The sequence below is a fragment of the Sus scrofa genome, chromosome 13 (assembly GCF_000003025.6).
Source record: "Sus scrofa isolate TJ Tabasco breed Duroc chromosome 13, Sscrofa11.1, whole genome shotgun sequence".
In the NCBI taxonomy this organism is placed as follows: Eukaryota; Metazoa; Chordata; class Mammalia; order Artiodactyla; family Suidae; genus Sus; species Sus scrofa.
This window is the reverse complement of record NC_010455.5, coordinates 139443027-139468488: the sequence shown is the minus strand read 5'-3', so window position 1 is coordinate 139468488 and position 25462 is coordinate 139443027. Positions and strand designations below refer to the sequence as shown.

The 25462-nt window shown below is 37.1% G+C and overlaps 1 protein-coding gene across 18 annotated transcripts in view; it reads left to right on the top strand.

Annotated features, from left to right (window-relative positions):
- STXBP5L (syntaxin binding protein 5 like) overlaps positions 1-25462 on the top strand; it is a 374297-nt gene that overhangs the window by 22739 nt on the left and 326096 nt on the right. For 11 of the 18 annotated variants that reach the window (XM_021070284.1, XM_021070302.1, XM_021070300.1 and 8 more), the window contains exons 1-2: positions 23028-23224; positions 24365-24561. In XM_021070284.1, coding sequence (XP_020925943.1) covers positions 24373-24561 — 189 coding nt within the window. In that variant the 5' untranslated portion in view covers positions 23028-23224; positions 24365-24372. Of the gene's footprint in view, positions 1-23018; positions 23301-23639; positions 24093-24364; positions 24562-25462 lie in introns of those variants that run through there. The other 7 variants (XM_021070286.1, XM_021070297.1, XM_021070292.1 and 4 more) reach the window with 7 other exon arrangements.

The window sequence follows — 25462 nt, the reverse complement described above, 5'->3', positions numbered from 1 at the left end:
CTTATAATGACATAGTTCAGACATAAAAATTTATAACAGTTTATAGTGGACATTCACATATGTACCACCCATCTTAAGAAATAAAGTGATTTTCTTTGCATCTCAAATTACCTGTATCTTGAATTTTGTTGTTTATCAAATAGGGCATTTCTCTGTATTTTAGCTACCAACCAACCTCAATTCTGTAGAAGAACAGATCTTACTAGACTTAGCACAGTTCTATATCCCAGTATTCTTTATCTCCCATTTTAAAATTGTAAATTTCTTACTATCTTACATGTTTTTTGATACCTCAAGACCTCAGTTTGGTGGAATATATATAGTAAAAAATAAAGCACCAAATAAAGTACGAATATTTATTATCTTTATACATTGGAGAATTTCTGCCCTACTCTTTCCCTCTTCCTGAACCTCTTATTCCTTCTTTATTTGCATTGACATGCGGACTTCTTGTTCCCACCAAGTGAGTCAGTCAAGATAGAATGGATGTCAATGTCTCCTGAAAAAAAGATCCCATACTGTCTTATAAAGTCACAAAAAAGCATTAGTTTGAGCCAACACTTAAAAAAAAGGAGGAGAGCTCCCATAAAAGCCTGCAATTCTGACTTCTTTTGAAACATTGAAAAGACTGATAACAGTGCCTAGGTTCCTAAATGGCAATAATCCACTTGGGCCAAGTAGCAGCTGCCTTTTTTGATGAGGCCTTCTCCATTTTGCCTGTTCCTATTGTTCTTTTTTTCTCCCTGAGACTAAGATTAATGTCAATTGCCATTTATTATCATACTCAGACTGCTCATGATTTACATGGTGGAGAGAAAAATTTTTCTTTACCCATATCAGTACTATCAAGAGTGGTGAGAGGGTTCCCATTGTGGCTCAGTAGGTTATGAACCCAACTAGCATCCATGAGGATGTAGGATCAATTCCTGACTTCATTTAGTGGCTTAAGGATCTGGCATTGCCATGACCTATGGTGTGGGTTGCAGATGTGAATTGGATCTTGTGTTTCTGTGGCAAAGGCCAGCAGCTGCAGCTCTGATTCAACCCCTAGCCTGGAACTTCCATATGCAGCAGATATGGCCATAAAAAAGAAAAAAAAAAAGTGATGAAACAAATCTGTCAAAAGGACCACACTACTTTCACAATACCCTCAAATAAACACAGGCACTTAGAAAAACCAGTGTACTCACTTTGCAACTTTAAGAGAATTCCCCTTGTTCCCTTATTAATCAGACTGCTGCCTCCAAGGTCCTCTTCTTTTAAAAACGTACTCTGGTCATGTCATACCTCCCCCCACTACCCCCTACACAAACCACCTCTGCCCTTGTCTAGATTCATATGTAGTTTTAACATAGACTTGAGGCAACTGGTGTGGAAAATGAGATAGGGGAAATATAAGAAGAAAATAAATGTCAAAACACTCCCAATGTAAGCTAAAGCTTTAAACTTAGGAGTGAGACACAGGAATTAACACATCATGGATGGCACTCTTTGCAAAATAATTTCACAGGGGAGATCCACTTTAAATATGATTTATGAAGTATCGCTGGTGAGATTAAGGTGTCTGCTCTCCTAACATCTCATCAGGAAGCCAATCTAAAATGTGATGATGAAGGATAAGCCCTAACCTTGGAAATTATATTGAAAGGTGAGGCTGTAATGATTGAAGCACTTTGTGGATTAATAGGGAATATTAAAAAGGAAGAAAAGGAAAGTGAAAAAAATGTGAGTCTTTAGCTAGCACCATCCAAGGGAAAAGAACACAATTGTCTGGCAGGTAGACACAAGAATTCCAGCCCCTAGCAACGTATTTTATGGACAGATCAGGTATAAATCTCTTGGCTTTTGTATAAATTATTCAAATACCTTCTCTTTGGCTTCATGTTTCAGAACAATCTTCTAATTACTATTTTGAAAAGAGTATGTATTAGCTAATAGACATGCGGACAAGTACTTCCTGATGTCAGAACATGTAATTTACAAACAACTAGAACCTCTGGAATATTTTCTCAATATTACTCACAACCCCGTTCCATATACCGCTCTTTATATCTGTGATACCCATACTTTGTTCTTCTGTTGCTATTTGTTCTTCTATTATTATTCATATGAGAAATGAGTGCTGAGGGTGGGAGGAGTGGGATGGACTGGGAGTTTGGGGTTAATAAATGTAAACTATTATTACATTTAGAATGATAGACAATAAGGTCCTACTGTCTAGCAAAGGGAGCTATATCCAGTCTCCTGGGATAGACCATGATGGAAAAAAATATATTAAAAAAGAATGTAAAATAAAAAAAGAAGTGAGGTGTAGAGGTGGGAAATTAAATGTTATGACTATCAGCCTAGCCTCAGGTAACTTCTCCTATATCAGTCCTTCTCTTTCCACTTCTTCTTCCCTGAGCCCCTCTACCATCTCTGTCATGGGAGGGGGAGGATCAAGGGAAAGCTGCTGCCACAGGATAAATGTATTCTTGTGTCTTTCTGTAGAATTCAGAATGTCTTATCTTCTATAAATAATGTTATGATTGTAGTTAAATGTAGTTAATACTGAAAGCACCATACTCAAACATGTTTTGAGGCAGATCAATCTTTTTGAATTAGCCTGGGACTTCAAGTATGAAAAACATATTCCATACTTTAAAAAAAATGATCTGTGTACACATGCGATTTGGGGAACAACCTGTTTGTGAATTTGGGAACTGTCTTTGTTCTCTCACTATTATAAGTTATTGCTCATCATTAACTTATAATAACCCTTGCTTCATTATTTTTGATTTTTTGAACAAGGGAATGTAATTAGGAGAACTGACATTTCTCTGGGAAATAGGAAGACTAAGAAAGGCTAATTGGGGGCCTGAAAATGTGAGGAGGTAGCCACTTAACCAAATACAGAGCACGTATCCCTGTTAAAGGACTGAGTATCTGCAAAGAACCTGAGGGGAGAAGGAGCTTGGGGTACTGGAGGTACTGGAAAGAGGCCAGTGTGGGTAAAACATGTTGCATGAGATGGGAATGTAAGCAAGGGCTATCTAGGCAGGATGTTGTAGGACATATCACAGATTTTAGATTTTACCCTAAGATCCATGGGAAACCACTGCAGTGTGTTAATAGAGAGAATGACATGATAGCATAATTAGATTTAGGCTTAGATCCAATCTCAGGTCTACAGTGATACCAGGAAGGTTTAGCCATCCCCCTAAATTAGCCTGTAGCAGTTAGCTGCCTCAGTCCACTATACTGCAACCAGCAGCACCTTTAGTATGATGAATTTTTATACTGTAACCAATAGCATTGTATGTAATGGATTTTTAGTCCATTCTTGGAATAAGCCCTTAAAATTGAGGATCATTGTGCCGCACATTGCCTCCTGGAAAAACTAACATCTTGGCCTGAGGAATGAATACAGTGATTAACATTTCCTTTATTTCATCTTTAATCTTTTAAAATCTAAATAATTTATCAAATTTTCTACTAGCCTCTAAATTCCTTTTTAGAATTTTGACAGGGTTTAGAATCAATAGCAACTCTTTCAGGCCCCCAGAAATTCATTTAGGAAACTAAAGTGGTAATTTATTAGCAAACTGGCATGGAATATTGCTTCTTTACTTTGTATTCATTTCTGCATTTGGACCATTCTGTAAAGTGGCAGTTACTTAAGGTCTGAGAGAGTAAGTGCAGCAACCAGATTGCTTAATTTATGACCAGTGAGGTAGTCTACTGGGAGAATTTGGTTCATTATAAAATGCTTTATATTATAAGCATATCTAGAGGCTCTTTGCCATCAATCTCTCTAAAAAAAATAAATAAAAGTAACTACATATATAATACAAACCCACTCTAGACTTGTATTATTGTGTTTTTCTCACATGTGCAGAACTGTCTCTGATTATCCAGAGAGCTCAGCCTGCAGAAGCAGTGTGTGTGGGGGCAGGGTGGACAGAATGAAATTTTGGCCCTCCATTGCAAACTGCTGCCTTTTCAAATGATGCACACATGCTTGGTCCATCTGTCTTCAAGGACTCAGAAGAGTAGTCAGTAAAACTCTCTATTCCATGTTTGAAGCTTCATTGCCAAGGATTAATAACTTACTTTATTTATAACTGAGTCTCCAAAGTAGGAAAAACAGGTGGTACTCATGGAGAACTCAATAGTAGCCAAATTTCAAAGGTCAGATTCTGCAAGTGTGGAATGATAGAAAGCATTTTGTGTTCATTCTCTTCCTGTAAAAATTTTTTCCCTTGGCTCCTTTTCCCAATCATAATGCTAGTACTTAAGGCTGCCCAGGACCTGTCTCTCTAGAACAGGACCCCATCCCCAAATTATCATTCTCAAGAAGTTCCCCAGAATGCTGACTTGTAAAATGTCCCCGTGGTCCCTCATTTCCTTACCACACAATCCTGCTTTGATAAATTATGGCCATCTGATCTCAAAAATTTATCCATAAATTGTTTTAGTGATGATTGATGTTAAACCCCTCCCATAGATGATGACTGCAGAAAACAACTGTCTATAATGGTGAAAGGTTTCAGCTATGTTGCATGTCAGTAGGAAAAGTAATTGTAGGCAGACCTGATGTTTCTCTTCTTCAGTCTCCCATCCTATTGTCATGAGAATAACAATAAACTTCTGAGGGATCAAGAATTGAAGAATTGCCAGCAGGCAGCTTAATGAAGTTCAAATTTTCAATAGGAATAAAAGGTTACATTTTGGCTTTCCAGTTAGCATTGGGAGTCTGAGTGACAATGAAGAGGTGAGCTTCTCTGCTGATCTCCATGAAACTTGTGGCATGAGAAACATAGAAACTTGTTATGTTAAGCTGTTGATTAAGGGATGGGGAGTGTTACTGACAGTACTACAAAGAGTGACTTTAGAGAATGTAGAAAAGTGGATGGTTTTCTATTTGCCAGCATGGAATCATAAAGGACAAGACATGTTGGGTAGTTTACCCAATAACTCTTTAAAAGCAGAGTCATTAGACTAGAAATATAAGGCAAATGGAAAAGACTGGTGTTTCTTCAACTTGAGTAATAATTAAATCTTGCTAAAAGGAAAGAGGATAGACTCTGTCTAAATTGTTTTTATTTTAATGATAACTAAATATAAATAAGATTATATACCAAGATCATCCAATATGAATCTAATAAAGCTACAGAACCAGTATTATTTAAATTTATCCCATTGATTTCATGTGACAGTTGATATTGTTTAGATGAGCTAAAATCACTGTTTTGCAGTGTGAATGTGGTACTAACTTCCATGGGTTTGATCTTCCAATTCTACCACATGCCATGTGATGATTCAGGTCACCCACATTTTTTCTTTATTAGAACCACTGCAAAATCATCACTTATAGAGGACATGATGTCATTTGGCCTGCTTTTTGTGTGCATGCATCATTTAAGTAATAAGATATCCTCTTTTTTTTTTTAACTAACAATTAAGTAGTACTTCTTGGTACCAATGTAAAGATAAATGCAGCCCCAGAAACAGAATTGTGGCAGTTCCTGATTATAAAGAGGTCATCCAAATTATATCGAATATGTCTGTATTGATTAAACACATTTTTGTTAGGTAAAAGAACATTAGAACACTTCTCATATGGAACTTGAGGACCTCTGAGGATGTATCTGTGAACAATTAGGGATAGCATAGTTTGAAAAACACTGAACTTGATATATCAAAATTTCAATAAGGCATGCATGTCTCTCAATACTAGACATCCTTAGGGATAGACAAGATAATTAAATTATTAAACCATAGCAGTAATTAGTTGGATGTTTATTAATGGGTCAGTATCAACCTGGAGGGGTGTTTCCAGTGGTGTGGTTTGGAGCTCTATTCTTAGATTTGTTTTGTTTTCTGATTTCATCCAAGTCACAAGTAAAAATGTAGAGAATGTGTTAAATATCAGTGATTAGCTGGAGATAAAAACAAGTATGTTGCATAAAGAAATATTCAAAACAACCTCTAAACCATCTCCCTCTTAAGATTGAATTCTTATGTCATCTGATGTCTATTCCACCCACTACCCCACCTGTTTTGTCATGTACTAGTAGATCATTCCTCATTTTTGTCACTCTCCCCAGTAATACCGCTCTCTTGATTCTTCATGATTTATTTATGCACATAGATGATCCTTCTAACTGCCTGATTTTTCAGTTTCTTGACTTCCTCTCTTCCAATTACCTTGTCTTTCAACTTACCTCAGCCACCCTATAGATCATAACTTAAACCTTGTGCTTGTCAATAACTGAAATTACTGCACGATTGAAGTGTCAAGCTTTCCACACTTAATACCTTTTTCTCTAACATTTCTGGTTCGTTTCTTTTAGTATCTCAATTCCAACAATCCCTTCAACCCACCAAGACCAATAAAGTATCTATCTTATTTCCTTTTTATTATATCTTCATTTATATTTTCACTTCCTTATTCAACTTGAATTCTGTAATCAATCCTTTTACTAACTCCTTGCCTAAACTCTGAGCCTCTTTTGGTTTTCTCACTATATTGCTCTCACTTGTCTTCATTCCTAGTTAAAATAAATTTTATGCCCCTTACATGCCTGTACTTGTTTAGCTGACATGGCCAAAGAAGAAAACACAACCGTGCTGACTGATCTTCTTTTATGTTCATTATCATTAATCTTAGGTGGGCCCTTAATGGTGCCTAGCAATTATACTCCCACTCTGTTGGACTTAAGATAATTATTTCATTCCTTTTTTCTCATTAAACCTCCAACACATCTTTCTTCATCCTTACTTAGTTTATGATCTTTCTCTTTTCCTGAGAAAATAGAAGCAATAAAGAACTCCCAAAAGCAATACTACCTTTTCTATCTACCCTAATACATCTGTGACCATATACTCTGCTTTCTCACATTATTATGGGTAAATTCTATGTACTTATAAGTAAGGTCCTGCCCTCAGCATGTATTCTCAATCGTTTCTCTTCTCTCCCACTCAAGGATATCCTCTAACTACTCTCCCCACTTTTCATGCATCATTGATTTCTTCCTCTCTAATGGATTTTTCCTAATGGTAAACAAGCATGCTGTGTTTATTCTATCTCCAAAAAAAAAAAAAAATCAAAGAGAATCAGATTCTCTTGATCTCACTTACCTTCCAACTACATGCCACTTCTCTTCTTCCCTTTGTAACAAAATCCAAAGTAAAAGGTTTGCTTTTGCTCTTTCCATTCCATCACAACCACTCCTGTCAATATCATTCATGACCTCAAGTCTTCATCTTACAGGCTTTCAGCAGTATTTGACACAGTTAAGTACTCCCTCCATTCACTTAGCATGCAGAACATACTTTATTGGTTTTTCAACCATTTCATTGCTCCTTTTCATTCTTCTTTCCTTGCTATTACCTACTCCTTTAGGTCAGAATACCCTAGGGCTTAGTCTTTGCACCTCTTCTCTTTTCTATCTGTTCTCATTCCCTTTGTGGTTTCATCCAAACTCATGCCTTGAAATACCTTCTAAATGCTGGCGACTCACAAATTAATATCTCTCTAATATTCATATCTCAAACCTCTTGCCTAAATACCTGACTTAAATATCCAACTACCAACTAACCAGGACCAAAATATTTACAGGCCCAAAACTAAGTTCTGATCTGCCCTTCCTTCAAAACATTCTCCTTCCTAAGTTTTTCCCTGACCTGTTAATGGCAACTCCATTCTTTTAATTGTTTAGGCCTGAGATTACAACCTTCCATTGATAATGTGCCATTATATACTAGAGGATTATCACTTATTTAATGGTCCTTCACATAAGTAAATTTAAAAAACATTAACTACCTATCTCAATATTTTAAGAAAAAGGACTTTTATTTTAAAGTATATAGGATCAAGAAGATAACCTCCATACTTCTGGGAAACATAATTTAAGAGAGCTATAGGTATTTGCAAAGTGACAGGAGGATAGTGACCAAGATATTGAAGGAAAGTAAAGTCATGTTTTATGAGGAATAGTTGAAGAATTTGAGGATATACTTATCCTAGAGAAGAAATTAAAGAAGAAGTAATATTTGTTATAAAATATTTCTGGACTCCTTCATGTGGAAGGGTGATTACCATACTTGTGCTGCCCATCTTTGTTCCCTTAGATCATTAAACATGTAGCAATGCTTTCTTCTTCTGCAAATGGATGGACCTGATAATCAGCAACTAGTAGAACATGACTGCAAGACTAGTAGAACAAGAACTGCAAGACTTAAGACTATTTAGTTTCCAAGATATCATTTACATATTTATAACAAAAAGGAAGGAAACACTATCTTGAGATGCTTTATAGTCTTACTATCTTGTTGTATGTCCTAAGGATTGTTGTATTATTGTTACTTTGCAATATCTCTACTAGGTATTGAGGAAGCCTATAATTCAGTGCTGTAAAAGAAAACATTTACTTGGATGTTATCACATCTCACATGAGAAAGAGACAGAAAAGCATCTCATGGATGGAGAAGGAATGACAGACAGGATCATGTCCATAGACCTAGACTCTACAGAAAACTTTTCCTGTCTAATCTTCTTTAGACAAGGGCTTCTCTTCTGCTCAAATGTGTAAAAGAGATAGTTCATTCAAGGACTAATAAACAAATGGGAGTTAATGTGATGTTGTTACATATAAACTTTTACTCATGCTTATAAAAATAACCTATTATTTAATTTTTGGTCTGGCAAGGAGATAAGAGTCTTTCCTTGAGCTTCAACTGAGAATTTCCAAGAAAGCATTTTTTTTTAGGACCAACAGGTGAAAGTTGCAGCATGACTGATTTTGGCTTCCAGTAAAAACATCTTTTTTTTTTATTTTTTATTTTTTGTCTTTTTTAGGGCCACATCTCACACCGCAGTATTTGGAAGTTCCTAGGCTAGGGGTCGAATGGGAGCTATAGCTGCTGGCCTACACCACAGCCACAGCAACGCCAGATCTGAGCTGTGTCTGTGATCCACACCACAGTTCAGAGCAATGCCGTATCCCTAACCTGCTAAGTGGGGCCAGGGATGAACCCATGTCCTTATGGATACCGGTGAGGTTCATTACTGCTGAGCCATAACAGGAACTCCCAGTAAAAAAAAATCTTATCACTTTCAGGAAGTATTGCCTCTAGATAGGTGATCCCAACCTTGGAGTCACTTGGGAAGTATTAAAATGTTCTAATTTGTGGGTCTTAACTCCAGAGATTCTGATTTGGTTGATCTGCTCTGTAGACTCAGCATGGAGATTTTTAAAATCTCTCATGGACGTTCCATTGTGTAGCCAAGGTTGAAAACCTCTTCTCTAGAGGCATTTTACTCCTTCTTGCCATTGCAGGGAATAGGTAAGGGTAGGATATTGGAAAGGGGAGGGTAGTATTTTCGGATACATTCTGGAAAACCACTCGGTGCAAATGTTGTTGAGATAATTTTAATAAAAAGAGTTGATTGCAGTAAAGAGCCTTTTGTATCTTTCCCAACCTTGAGATCCTAGTATTTTATATCACCCCCAACAATGCACATATGTGGAATCAAAGAAATATATACAAAGACTCAAATTCCATTGAGCTATATAAATGAAGATGATTTTGCTAGTATAGCTGTATTCCTAGTTGCTGTATCTTTAGGTGGGTGAACTATTCTTTTATTCTGACTCTTTTCAGAGTTCAGGACACAGTTTTATTAGATTACATTATGCACAGCATCACTGAGTCAAAGAGATGTTATTAGCCTGCTAGAAGAAGCTTCTTATCAAGCTGTGAGGGCTTGTTAATATACATTATGATGTTAATAGTGCACATGAATATGTGTGAGTAGGTGGTAGGGGACATAAATTTAAATCAAATTAAAAATGTGAGAGACTGCAGCACATGGGAAATAAATGCTCATTGCCACTAGTTTCAATTATTTTTCATTATTTTCAAGGTCAAGCTGGAAATTTTTCTCAACTTCTACCCACAAATGCCCTTCCCAATTGATTGACTCTTATAGCAAAAAGCTCTCCTTACACCCAGGAGGCAAGCCTGCTTTTCTATCCTATTTAAAAAATCTAAATGCCAAAGCAAAAGGAATACTGGGCTTTTGTTTATTTTTATCTTCATATCAAAACACTATGCAAACTCTAAAGGAATTAATGTAGTGTTAACCCAGGATTTTTAAGAGGTTTAAATGATTTAAAAAACAATATGCTGAGGAAATTGTTATTTCTACTGAGAACCTGAATAAAACCTATTATAACTCTGCTAGGTAGGAATCTTCTAAATCTTCTTTCCCACTTGATAAAGCATGATCCCCTGTGCGGCAAAAGAAAATCTTTCCTTCACTATATCTTCACAATTCTTATTGTAGAATGAATAAATATCTTATGTTCACTTCTGTGTAGGACTTTTTCTCATGGATATTTTTGTCCTAAAAATCAACCATAGCTTTGAGATTCAGAGTAAATGATCATAATTTTGTATGTAGAGAAGGTGAGAGGTTCCCAGGGATTCTTAATTGTCATACTGACAATTTGACATGAAGTTTGGTAGAAGCAGTAAAGTGTGTTTAAATTTGTGAAGAGAGAAACATGGTAAGAGGTAGGGACTGTTAGGAGAATTCCTTCAATTACTAAGGGGGTGAGGTGAGAGTGGGAAGGCACAGAGGGTACTGAAGTTATTACTATCTTGAAGATGCTGGTAGGAGGATGAGGACATTCTCATTTAATGACTACCATTTTCTCTATCAAGGCCAAAACCATCAGGGTTTCAATGACAGGGGAGAAGTTGGAGGGTTGGAGAAAGTAAAAAGATTATGAAATAGTGGTTACAGACTATGACCTTGTTTCATTGGTTATCTTATTTTACTCTTGAATTTTCAATATTTTTCTCTCTGGTTTTACCTCTCTTCCCAAGAATATTCTTATTTCTATTTCTTTTAGCCCTTCCCTTTTCAATTTTTAAAAATTTCTCTGCTCTTTTTCTCAGTGGGCATGGACCTGGGGCCAGTGGTTCCCAAACTTGACTGCATCTTAGAAGTACCTGGGGATGTGCCATGAGCATTCCCATGTGATTCAGCCAAGTTTTGGGAACCACTTGGCCTAGGCACTGATATATTCACACATACACACATGCATTTTGAATTACACATATTTTATTTTTCATTATTTAATGCTTTGTTGAGATATAATTTTCGTGCCAGAAAATTCACTCAAAGTGTTCAAACAATCTAAATGTCCATCAACAGATGAATGATTAAGAAGATGTGGTATATATACACAATGGAATACTACTCAGCCATGAAAAAAATAAAATAATGCCATTTGCAGCAACATGGATGGAATGAGAGACTCTCATACTAAGTGAAGAAATTCAGAAAAAGACAAATACCACATGATATCACTTATATCTGGAATCTAATATATAGCACAAATAAACCTTTCCAGAGAAAAAGGAACTCATGGACTTGGAGAACAGACTTGTGGTTGCCAAGGGGGAGGGGGAAGAAATAGGATGGACTGGGAATTTGGGGTTAATAGATGCAAACTATTGTCTTTGAAATGGATAAGCAATGAGATCCTGCTGTATCGCACTGGGAACTGTATCTAGCCACTGTGATGGAGCATGATAATGTGAGAAAAAAGAATGTGTATATGTATGTGTGACTGGGTCACTTTGCTGTATGGTAAAAAATTAGCAGAACACTAAAAAACAATAATGGAAAAAAAATAAAAGTCCCTTAAAAATTTTCTCTGCTTTCTCCTTTTCCTTCACTATCAAATTTTCCTGAAATAGTAATATATGATAACTACCAATGGTTGCTCATATTCCACTTGCTTCTTAGTCCTTAGGGGTTGGGAAAAGATGACCCAGTGTAAGAAATGAAAAAGACCTCAAGGAAGCACAAGGAAAATCAGCATAGACCTGTGTTGAGAAAGCTAATACTAGGAAAAGATTTAGGGAAAGCTAAAGCCAACCTAAATTCTTTCACCTCTTCTTCATCAAGGCACCTGGAAGAAATGATTGTTTATTCTTTCAATGCAATCACAGGGCTCTGCTTATACTATTCACATTACTCTCATAACAGTGTTTATAATTAATTGTTTGCATGTCTGTCACCCCCATACTCAATTATTGTAAGCCTTTCAAGTCAGTATCACTCTTTCTCATTTCTTTCTTTTGTCCCCTATAACATCTAGCATTCTACCTAGCACAAAATAGGCATGAAATACATACTTGTTAGACTAAGGAAAGAATTTTATCTAACTTGCGACTTAATTTTCAAAAAATACAGGCCCTGAAATTCTAGCATGGAGCATGAATATCATATATTAGTATTAATTTGTCCAGTAAATATTTTTTGAACACTTACCATGTGCCAGACACTACTGTCAGTGCCAAGAATATAACTATGAACAAAACAGACCAAAAAAATGGATGTTTGTAAGCCATTGTACAGATTAAAAAACTGACTCATATCTATTCTTGGTATTTTTTTCTTTTCTCATCCAGTACTATCAAGGGCTAAGGCCTTCAGTGGGCCTGGTATACATAAGGGGAATTAAACTCCATCCTCATCATCTGCTTTGTTTCTCACATCCTTTGGAACATATGCTTTTAAAGCTACTATTCTTGATTCCTTTAGCTTTCTTCCTTTCTTGGACTGTGGAAATCTCTGAAAGAGTAGATGAATTATAAATATGGTAACCACACTTTAAAATTTATAAATCAGGGCACATATTCTTACAAAAGGTTTATTTTTTCTCATTTGTAAACATATTTACACCAGAAGTCTTATAGTGATATAAAATTTGAACATTTTATTATACCTATAATGTATAACTTTCATTTAAAAAGCACACAATTACATGAAGAGAAATTTAAAAATTCAACTGAGACATATATTAGTTAATGTCATTTGCATTTCATTTTCATTATCTACTGTTGAAATGATAGCACATTATTCCTCGCACACTTAAAGAACTCAGCTTGCTTAATAATTGTTTATTCTTTCCAGTTTTTTTCCAGCATTTCTTGGCTAGTCTCTGAGTACTTCATGCGGACTATTAGGAAAGATTTTTACAATAACCAATGGCTGTCAATGGTTATTCCAATTTCCAAAAGTTGTTAATGAGTAAAAAACAAAAAACACAAAACAACAACAAAGGGTAAGCAAGTAAACAATAACAGTAACAACTCTTCTTCATCCAGAGTTTGGACAAAGAGAGAATGAGTTTGTGCATTTTCTTTCTATTTGGAGTAATAATGTTTCCTTGTTTAAAATCTTTAAACATATTCAGCCATCTTTTATCTTAGATACGTTTTCCTTTGTCACATTTCACTAGCAAGTTCTCATTAATGTGTGACCAAAGGACACAATGTTTATTTAAAAAGATAATACGACTAAGTTAATTGCCCATTTTCCAAGATTTACCATTCTGGGCCTTTCAGACTGCATCCAGCCAAGCTTATAGCTTCTAAGATTTCCTTTCTAAAGGACTAGTTAATTATTAACCTACAAATAACCAGCTGCCTACTTTCCAAGGTCCAAATCATAACAAACAGCACTTTAATAGTTTTCGTGCTAAGGTCTTTTACTTTATCAGTAAAATTAAATTTTTTTCTTTTAATTCTTTTATATTGATTAAAAGAATTCACATATTCATGTGAGACTTCTGGTGCTGAAGAAAATAATAGCTAACATATATAGAGGGTTTCCCAGGGGCCAGGTAGTGTGTTGAGTGCCAGAATGAGTTCTCTCACTTAATCTTTACAACCATCCTATGAGATGAGTAATTTTATCTTCCTTTTATAGAAAAGAAAACTGAAACACAGAAAAGTTAAATAATTTGTCCAAGGTCATATGCTGAATAAGTAGCAGACTGAGGTTTGTCTGAAATAGGAGTTTCTGCTCTTAAGATATATTATTGTGAATCCTCTTCCCCCGCAGGCTTTGCCACTCAAATTTAAAAATGACATCATGGAAAACAGTGGTATTTGCTGAATACTGGAAGGTTTTTGAAGTGGTTTTAATGGTTCATGAGAACAATGGTATAGAATGTTTTAAATAGAAACTATCCCAGAAATTTGGTCTCCACAATTAAAACACATTAGATGGACAAAGATGTGTCTGGAAAACTATGTAAAACAAAGTAATATTTGCATTAAATAAGGGATTATGGCTGAAGATAATACAGAGTGGGAATACTGGGGAGAAAGAAGTGAGGCAGGGAAAGAAAATTTGTTTTTCTAACCGAGGAGAGCTAGAAGCTATAAATCACTCTGGATGTTACTGAAAAAAATGCGCATACAGTTCCTCTGCTTGGCAAAGGTTAAGAAAAGAACAACTTTTTGTCAGCCCAAGCTAGCCAAGTAGCTGACTAAAAGGGAAAGCTTATCCTGCAGGGCCAGAGAGGATCCACTTAAAGAGTTTTCTCTTGTTTTCCAGTCTGCAACTGGGAAGACAAGAAGTCACTCATCCTTCTCCTATCTCATGACTTTTTTGTGGAACTTTGTTTTGGTAAAGCAAAGTCATGCTGGCACTCTGGCTCATTCTCTAAAACTCCAGTGTGCCAATTTTAGCAGAGCTAATAACTAATATGAACATTTACAACATCTTATCTTAACCCTTTGTTAGCCATTATAAAAAATTAATTGCATTATTACATTTTTTGATTGCTGACACAAAAACAAATGCTTATTTCCCATTTAAAATGGTACAAGCATCACAAGTCATAGTGAATCAAAGTTTCAGGAAAGAAGAGGGGTAGGTTATAAAAGAAACTGTTTCCACCGTCTCCATATTCCGAACTCAGGAAAGACTGTCAACACTTTGTAGTTTTTCTCATCTACATTAGAGTCAGAGAATCTATGGTGTGTGGTCTCTATCTTTTCTCCTGTTTGGTTTGTATAATAAATTTCAAGGGTTCATATCTCTGTTAAGTTTATAGCGGCAAAAACCTTTTTTAAAAAAGTCTTAAATATTATTTTAAAATTTGGTTGTTTTCCTATGAAATTATGATTCTGTGTGTCTATCTATATTCTTTATCCTTTAAGCTCTCACCATGCTTCTCACTTTTCTCCTCAAATGACAATAGCATATGACAAAATTATAATTTTAATTTGTTGATATAATTGAATGGAAGTTGTGTTATTACTTCTAAATTTAAAAATCAGGCATGTGAATTATTGGTTTCTTTCTAACTTTAAAGTTTTATGAAAACTTATATATTTTCTCCCCCAAACTAAAATTATAAGCAGTATTGAACTTATATGCTTTACTTTGTCATGTTTTCCTGCTCTGTTCATTTGATTATGCTTACCAATTTTTATAATTTTATTTTTTTTTCCTTTTATGGCCACACCTGTGGCATATGAAAGTTCCTGGGCCAGGGGTCAAATCGGACCTGCAGCTGAGGCCGAGGCCAATGCCACAACCATAGCAACACCGGATCTGAGCCGTATCTGTGACCTATGCTGCACTTGTGGCAATGCAGGATCCTTAACCCACTGAGAGAGGCCAGGGATCGAACTTGCATCCTCACAGAGACAATGTCGGGTCCTTAACATGCTGAGCCACAACAGGAACTCACAATTCTTAAAATTTTAAAACTCTATGAATTTTTTAAAAACCTAAACCAAAAAAGTCAATATAGGTGATATGGGATATCACTTTATAAACAGGTTCATTGTAATATGAGTTCTCCACAGGGACTTAAGTTCATAAAGAACGTATAAACTGATGCAACATTTTAAAAATAAAGTGTGGAACTAAGTATGAAGACATATTATTTTGACATAGTAATATCTCCTAAAAAATCTGACTGAAGAGTTCCTGTCTGAGGAATTAATATCATGCAAACTTTTAATATACAAAGGACATTTATGAAAAAAAAATCTGAAACTTTGACAAAGATCTAGTATAAAAATGTTCTCTCCATTATTATTTATAGTAGTGTAAAATTGGGAATAAAGAAAATATTCAAAAATATGGAAATGATTAAATACATTGTGTGAATATCTGTATGATTGAATATATGTGTTGACATTAAAAATGGTATTTCTATGATGGAGCATGATAATGTGCAAAAATAGAATGTGTACATGTATGTGTAACTGGGTCACCATACTGAACAATAGAAAAAAATTGTATTAGGGAAATAACTATTTAAAAAAATGGTATTTCTGAAGGCTATTTAATGAAATGCATAACACAAAATGTTTAGTTCACAACAAATGTTTAGTCAAAATAAACAAAAATCAAAATGGTATATACTGGGGGGTTCCTGTTGTGGCTTAGTGGGTTATGAACCCGACTAGAATCCATAAGGATGTGAGTTTGATCCCTGGCCTCGCTCAGTGGGTTAAGGATCTGGCATTGCCATGAGCTCTGGTGCAGGTTACAGACTCAGCTTGGATCTGGCGTGGCTGTGGCCAGCAGCTGCAGCTCTGATTTGACCCCTAGTCTGGGAACTTCCACATGCCACAGGTGAGGCCCTAAAAAAAAAAAAAAAAAAAGTATATATCGGACACTTCCAATTTGTTTAAAAATGTCCCCAAAAGGACTAGAAATAAATGTCTAGATTTTATAAAGTTTCTATACTAAGCACATCTTACTTTTATAATCAGATATACATGCACATGTATATAAATAGAAATATTAATAAAAATGTGACCTCCAGGTATCTCTAATTGATAGACATACTTTTTAGGATCTGTGTGTTTTTTGCCTAGTATAGGCTGCAGTTCATTTCTGTTGGCTAGTACTTAACATGGATATCATTTAAATTACCTTTTCAATGAGGCTTTGTAGTATTTAGGAAGAGAATGCAATGAACCTGGACTAAATAAATCATATAAAGACAGAATTCTGGATTGGAAAGGACCTTAAAGGTCATCTTCAGTGGGTTGAGGATCTGGCGTTGCCGTGAGCTGTGGTGTAGGTTGTGGACGCTGCTCAGATCCCCTGTTGCTGTGACTGTGGTGTAGGCCGGCAGCAACAGCTCTGATTGGACCCGGAGCCTGGGAACCTCCATGTGCCACGGGTGTGGCCCTAAAAAGACCAAAAAAAAAAGTCATCTAGTCCAAACCCTTTAATTTCAGTAACAGTCAATTCACAGATGCAAGGGACTTTTATATTAATAATAATGGGAAAATACACTTAACTCTTAAGTTTCTATAAACCATTTCACTAAAACAAAAGTACAATGAAAATAATTAAAAAATAATAAATTATTTGTATAATGGTTTGCAGTCTACAAATCACTTACATACATACTCTCATTCGTTTCTTATATATATATATGTGTATATATACACATATATATATATATATCAAAAATTGGAGGCTGAGGACTTGTTAGTGCTTCAATTAGAAAACTTAGTCTTATCTTCCAACCCTAATTCCCTCTTACCACATTCCAATGTGATGGATGGATGTGTGAAAATCTATTTTTAAAGATGTGCAAAGAGCTGATTTGAATTACGTGCTTAATGGCAAATATTTGTGTTTTGTACTAGAAGGCATGAATTCTGTTTGCAATTCTGTCATTGATTATGTGCTGAGCAATACTTTGTATGTTTTGGGTCTATTCTAATGACCCTGCCTGTTTATCTAAAACCCATGAGAACTATAACATTATTTAATTAACCCTATGGTTTCTCCCTTTGTGGGATTGGAGTAGGCTGGATAAGGGATTTTTATGCTGGTTGATACTTCCTACCATATGACAGAAACCTGACAATTATCAATCAGTATCTCTCCTAAAGGATGTATAATAGTGTCAGAAAAAAGATGACAATTTAGGAAGGAAATCCTTTTGAAAATTTTGCCATAAAGGCTATAGGTGGAACCTGTTTTCCAACTGTGTCCTCTTAATGAAATTCTAACTCCTAGACTGGCAAATACTAAAGAATGGTGCTATAACTTGATTGAGCAGTCAGAAATGGGTGATAAATTAGGTTGCTCAGTTCAAAATCCAGTATCTCAAGTAAGCAGATTGTAAATGTTCACATTTGCTAATGTAAATAATTGTCAGCCTCATAATCATGTCATCACCCTCCCTCCACCCAGTTTCCTTTTCCAGCTGTTATGACATTCCTGAGACCACAGCCTCTCTTAGCAATGTCTAATCAGTTATTGAATAACTGCTTTTCTTCTATTTTTGGTGGGATACTCCACTGGGACTCTTAATATATTTCAAATTATCCCGATTTCTTGTGAAATAAGAACCTTCTATTAGCTCGCCATTCAAAATATTCTCTGCTGCTAGTTCTCACTCCCTTCAACTCTCAAATGTCTTTCTAGGTCTAGTATCCAAACTCGGCATATATAGTTTCCCTTTTTTTCTCCTATTCTGTCCATTTATCCTAATATTTATATATGGTAATAATTTCCTTTTCTGATATCAAATACCCATATAATGGGATTTCTTTTCTTTCTGCAAAGAAAGCTACCTTTGGAGAAAGCTACTTTTTCTCATGAGGAAAGAGCTTTGGAATATGAATTATAGGAGTCCAAACTCCTATTTCACAACTACTAAATGTATAATATTGGGCACACTACTTAACCCTTCTTTGCTTCCTTTTTCTCACCCATAGAGTTGCCAATAGCTACCATACATGACTATTCTTAGATTTAAATGAGAAACTAAATGTAAAATTGTTTACATAGTTCCAGGTCAAAGAAGATGCTTTCCTCAAAGAACTTGGAATGTGATTGTCATATTAGTATGGGCTGAATTGTATCCCCACTACCTATAAATTCACATATTGAGGCCATAACATCTGGTACCTCAGAATATGACTGTATTTGAAGAAAGTGCCTTTAAGAGATTAAGTTAAAATGAGGCCATTAGGGTGGGCCTTAATCTAATCCGACTGATGTCCCTATAAAAGGAAATTTGGACACACTGAGACACCAGGGATGCACACCGCAGAAGAAAGACCATGTGAAGACAGAGTAAGAAGGAAGTCATATACAAGCGAAGGAGAGAGGCCTCAGAGGAAATCAAACCTGCCTCTAGAATTGTGTGATAATTAGTTTCTATTGTTTGAGCCACAGTTTGTAGTATTTTGTTACGGCAGCCCTGGCACACTAATATATATATATATCCACCTTTCAGAGGAACTGACCCCCAACTTTTTCTTGTTCCAATTCGTATTTAATTCTCTAATTAGTAATAGGGCAGTGATTAAGAGCATGATCTCAGAAATTAGCCTTATATTTGAAGCCTGGGTTATCAACCTAAGTGATTGGGTGAATTTCTCAAATGTTTTTAAGTCTCAAATTTCCTTACCTGTAAAATGGGGGCAATATCTATCTCATGGAGTTAGGATAAGGATTAAGTTGAAAAAGATGTTTGTTCATAGTTTATTGTCTGGCATACAGGTGCTAAATAACTAATAGACCTTATTATCTTTATACGTGATGAATCATTTATGTGTGTTTTGTCAATTTGGCCTAGTTTTCTCCAAGCCTAGGCAGTTTAGTAAATCTTCTCTGTGTGAAGTGCCACACACATACGTTTTTCTACAATTATTTGATTACTTTGGGGGTGTGGAAAAGCAGCAGCTGTTAGTTTCATTTCTGGCTTGGAGCCAAGATCACAAACCCATAAAGTGAGTTGCAATGTATTTTAAACATATATCCTAAAAATCTTTCCAATGTATTAGATTTGTTTAAATGATTTGATAATTTTGCTCCAAGGGCCAAGCTTAGGATATTTTTCTTTCTCGTAGTTTTCAAACTTGTTATTTTAGGAAGACATCATAGCTTATCAGAAACTCCTCTCCATGAAGTACAAATTCTTCTAATTTGTGGTTGAGTGAACAAAGCTCTACAATTTTATTATTGGACTCAGTTCCAAAGTTCCCTTGAGTATTTATAAAGCATATTTCATAGTCCTGTATCATTCCCTTTACCAGATGGTTTTGCCAACTGGAGACTGGCACTTGCCATATACCTCTACAAGGATTAAATCATGAGCCACTGTAGCTGCTGACCTTCAACACCCCCTGAAAGAATTCAGGGTGGAGATCAGGAGTGAGGCACTCTGTGCTCTGGGAAAACTAGAAGAACAAGTCTTTTGATAGATATTTTCAGGAGAAGATTTTATGAGCCCAAATCTTGTATCTCCTCTTATCTGGAAAAGCACGAAAATCCTTCATGGTGACATTTGCTCTTTGTGACCAGCAAGAACCTTCACAAGACTAGCAGCAATCTTCTGCAAAATGTGCGCTTGATTGCATGTACCTCCCCTTTCACCAAAATCATATATATACTGACTTTTCTCCCCTACCTCTTTGGAGCAGTTTCTCAGAGCTCTCTGAAGCACAGCCTCCTGGGCTATAATCCTCATTTTGCCCCAAATAAAACTTAACTCACAACTCTTACACTGCACATTTTTTTTTCAGTCAACAGTTAATAGAATAACATCTTATTTATCTTTAATTAATTTAAGATGGAATTTGCTTCTGTAGATATTTCAATGTGCTTCTCTCATCTAGTAGTATTTTTAGGCTATAAATGTTTATGCCATCTCCTCGTATACATAATGCACCCTATCTCCTGCTCATTTCTATCCTTTGCTCAGTTTGTAAATTGGCATCACAATATCCTTTGTCCACAATGTGGACAGCAATTATGTGAACATTTTTACTTGCTGTTATTTATTCAAAATAAAATTCACTATATATATTATGCAGTGCTTTTTATATACAATGGAGGAAGAAGGATATTTAATATAGCCTCCGAGTTCACAGTCTCTCCATTCTAATCATATTTTCAGGCTTCTAATATTTGTTTGGAAACATTTATATGTTCTGATGAATTTTCTTCCACTTCCCTTTCCTATTTATTGTCCCATCTGAAGGGATATCTACTCTGTCACCTCTTTTTAACACAAGAAGGCCAATGAATTCCCTCCAGGTCTTCAAGCAGAGTCCTTGTCAATCTGTTTTGTGTGTTTTTTCATTCTCAGTTTTCCCATAATTTTTGGAATAAAACCACTGCCTAGTTTGGTATTCAGTACAGTGTTAGTGACAAGTGGTTTAAAGGGTTTTCTTGCAAACATTACATTTCACTTTGCTGAACTGGAATATCTTGTTTCTTCATTCTCGTCAAAAGGCCAAACCATCATTGGCTATAGGCTCGTTTTCCTTTATTTGAAAATTAAGGATTTGCCAAAAGATTTTCTGATGAAGGAAAGGAGGATACCTAAATCCATTACTGTAGACAATGTCTACTTCTCATAGAGTTAGAGCAATCCTGCTCCCATCCCTTTTTCAAAGAAAAGTTGACGTAAAAAAAGAGGAAAACAAACTCTTTAGCCTCAATAGGCACCCATGCTTAGAGGTGAAATTGGCTAGGAAGAAGAAAAGAAAAAGTGAAATAGCAGAGTAAAGACAGATACATAATGTTAGGATCCTATACTGAATTTGGAACCCTACCAAAATCTTGTTTACATCAGGCATGGCATTTGTTTCACTCCTATTTATACCCCTCCAAAGCTAGATATAACTGGGTACCATTTTCTAAATTTTTTACTAATAATTATTAACTAACCTATTGTTGAGCCCCCTGGTGGCCTAGCAGTTAAGGACCCAGCATTGTCACAGCTGTGGCTCAGGTTTGATCTCTGCCCCAGGAACTTCCACATGCAGAGGACATAGCCAAATAAATAAATAAATAAATGTAAATAAACCAATTGTTCCAAAACTTTTAAGCTCCTCTTATATGTGAAACATAGTGTCAGGTACTGAATAAGATAGGAGAAATATACAATAACATGTCTGACTTCAAGAGTGTTACCATCTAGTTGTGGCAATGAGAAACTACCAGGCAGTACTGGGGATCTTCCCAAGGTCTCCAAAGGAGTAAAATAGTACTAATAATGTGAAAAAGAGAAGATGGGCATTGATCCAAAAACCGGGCTCTATTACCTCTCTGCCATTTCCTTGCTATGTGACCTTGGATAATTCATTCCACTTCCAGGTCTCTCCTTCCACGCCCTCATCTCTTCCATCTTTTTCTTGAAAAAAAAAAAAAAAAAAAGTAAAAGAAACAAAAAAACCAAGGGAAAAAAGAAAGAAAAAGAAGATTAGAGGTTATCTTAAATGTAAATATATGGGATGATTATTTATGAGCTCCGTTGCACTGACGTCTACAGCTGGGTATGGTCCCCTGAGCTGCCTTACATTTTCACAGATAAATCGAAGTCCAAAATTCATCCAATTCAGTAGCAAGTCAGGGCTCAGAACCACATCTTCTCATCCTGATCCTGTTAAAAAAAAACAAAAAAACAAAAAACCCTGCACCGAATAGTGCATCTTTCAAAATGATTATTGTGACTCATAGAGAAAGCTTTAAATATATTCTTGACATGGTTTACAAGTGAGAAAAAATGTTTCTTAAAGATTTTTTTTTGAATATATGAATTGGGGGGAAGTCTACGTATTAGAACAAGGTGAATGATTCGTTCCTTAGGATCCGGAAAGCTATATACTTCAAAACTGTATTGAAATGCAATTCCATCTGGCAGATGTGACCGTTAAACCATTAAACAAATAGATCGGGGCTGAGGAGAGCCCGGTATATGTACCTGGAAAGTGGGAAGAGGCTCAGAGGTGATAAATGGCAAAACAGTTCACAATGATGTCCAGAGTCAGACCTAGAGAAACCCTTCCGTCAGCCTTAGACTCTAGGCGCCCAAGTTCGCACGCTTCCTGGGATTCTATTGATTCACACCGGCGTCCTTCAACAGGTAGCGCCAATTACAGCCCCCAAAGTACGGCCCCGGAGCATACTGGCCAATACCGCTGTCAATCAAATACTTCACCTACCTTTCTAAATTTTCCCCTCCCCCTTTCATTGGCTCTTTCTTCGACCTATCCCCAAATTTCTTCCTTGCCTTGCGACCGTGGAACTTGGCCCTTCGGAACCTAGGATTGGAGCGGAGACTACTCCCGCCCTTTGACGTCCCGGGGCTCTCCGCCCCTTTCCAAGGCCCCTAGCGGCCGGCCGGGGAAGGAGGGGCGGGGCGGGCGAGGGGCGGTTCGGGGGCGGGGCTTGCCTCCCACGGCGGGAAGGCGGAGCCTGCGGTGGTGTCTGTCTGCTCCGTTAGGACCTCGGAGAGCGCCGGGCGCGGGGACCAGAGGGACTGGTGAAGCGGCCGGAGCCGGGCCAGACCGACGCCTGCGAGCCCGCCTCCCTCGGCACCCTCAGCTTTCCGGGCTGGCTGGCGGCTCTTGGCGGCTGAGAAAGGTGCCTAAGTCGGGAGTCGGATAGTCACCCCTCTGGGACGCCGACGCCGCCGTCCAGCCGCGGCTCCCTCACACCTGTGTGTGTCTGTGCGCGTGAGCGCCCGCGTGAGGGTGTTTGTGTGTGCTCCGACTGGCGCGCGAATGTGTGCGTGAGGATGTTTGTGTGTTCGCGCGCCCGCGGGCAAGAGCTCCGCGCCTAGGCGCTCGGCCCGGGGAGGGACCGGGGGAGCCGTGGCAGTGCTCGCCCAGCAGGCTGAGGAGGGACGCGGGCCGCAGCCGTCCACTGCCTTATGTCCCCCAAGAGCCGCCGCCGTGCTGCGGGGAGAGCGGACGGACGGGCGGGCGAGTGCGGCGGCGGCTGCGGGCAGAGCGGGGCGGGGGGGGGGTTAGGAGGGAGAGGAGGGAGGGAGGCCAGAGACGTGGGGAGGGAAGGGGGAGGCAGAGAGAGAAGCCGAGGCAGTTGGCGCCGCCGCTCGCCCCTCCTGTTGGCTGTTCCTGTGGGTCACCCGCAGAAGCTTTGGGGTCCGAGCTGTTCCGGGTGGGGAATGGCAAAAGGCCTGTCCCCCACCCCCTGTATGTCCTATTGAGAAAAACGGAGCTTTGAAGATGATGGGAAAGAGCCCGGAAGGTGGTGGCAGAGTAAATAACCCCCCCCCGCCCCCATTTTTCTGAAAATAAAATACTCTGAGCTCAACCTTTAGGAGGAAAGCCCGCTTTAAAGAAAGACAGTCTTGATCTGTTGGACTCTGGCTTGGTTGTATAATAATGATGATATAATGCTAATGACGATGATGACACTGCCTTTTATTTTTACCCCAGTGCTGATAAAGCGTAGCTACAGCTGGGGATAAAGCCCTTGAAAATTTGAGGTATGTGGAGGAAATAATGCTGCTTTTGGAACTGTGTTTTATTTTTATTTTTGAAGGATATTCTTTTTAGAATTAAATTTGACAAAATGAAGGCTGATTTCGCCCCCCCCCCCCGCGCGCTTTTTCTTTTTTCTTTTTCTTTTTTTTACTCATTTAAAACCAGTGCTCCTGAAAGGAGGACTGGTTAGCGCCATGACTGATGAAAAGCTAAACACTTAAACCTACGTATAATTCCTTGTGTTAAGTCACCCTTTCCTTTAAATTCTCAACAGTTTTTAAAATGAAGAAATTTAATTTCCGAAAAGTTTTGGATGGCTTAACTGCCTCCTCCCCTGGCAGTGGTAGCAGCAGTGGCAGTAACAGTGGTGGTGGAGCTGGAAGTGGTTCGGTGCATCCAGGAGGGACTGCAGGGGTTCTCAGAGAGGAGATTCAGGAAACCCTGACTTCAGACTATTTCCAGATATGTAAGGTAAGTTTTGAATTGGCTTAAATCTTATTATTTCTTTTACCGCTGTGAGGAAAGAATTAGAACACACTCTCTAGGGACCTGTAATTGTTGAGATACTAGTATTAGAGAGTCTGATGCAGTTTCAATTAACAAAAATATTCTGGGTATCAACTTCAGTATCAATTTAAAAAGCAATGGTAGTTTAGGAGGGAAATAAGCAAATGTAAACAGTAGAATTTGCAAGATAATAAGGCCCAATACCCTTTTAGTGTAACATTTCTGTATAAGTAGTAAATGGAAGGAGAGGATTATCATTCTGGTTAATCCCATGCTGTCATTCAGAGAAACTAATTTTATTTCACTGTTCAGTATAAAATGATTAAACTATTAAGATGTTGCTAGAATTAAGTAGATAACAGCCAGATGAATATATTCATTTAAAAAGATCTAATGTCATTGTTTAAAATTCTGAATAAAAACATGACAGATTCTTAACTTCTTAATAAGCAAATACTGTGGGCTTAATACTTGTAATGCTTATAAAAACTCAAAATAACCTATGTTCTGGTTTAGTGAAGAAACTTTAGGTAATTATACTTTAATGTTGAAATTCTAATAATCAAAAGAAAGAGTTTCTCATGGGGAGAGATGAGAATTTACAAAACAAGTTTTGTGTTAATATATAGAGATATTGCTATATTTTCTGACATAAACTGATTTATAATTTTTATTGTCCTTTTTTGGAGGACAGTCTAGGAATGTGCTTTTGACCTGTCATGTGCAATAAAAAAAAGTTACCAAGTTGTTCATATGATGCAGATGAATATAATTTTGTAAGTGTATTTAAATACATGAGAAGAAATAGTAAATTTTTGAAATCACAGAAATTTGTTAAATTTTTTAGTACTTCAACATAAATTTT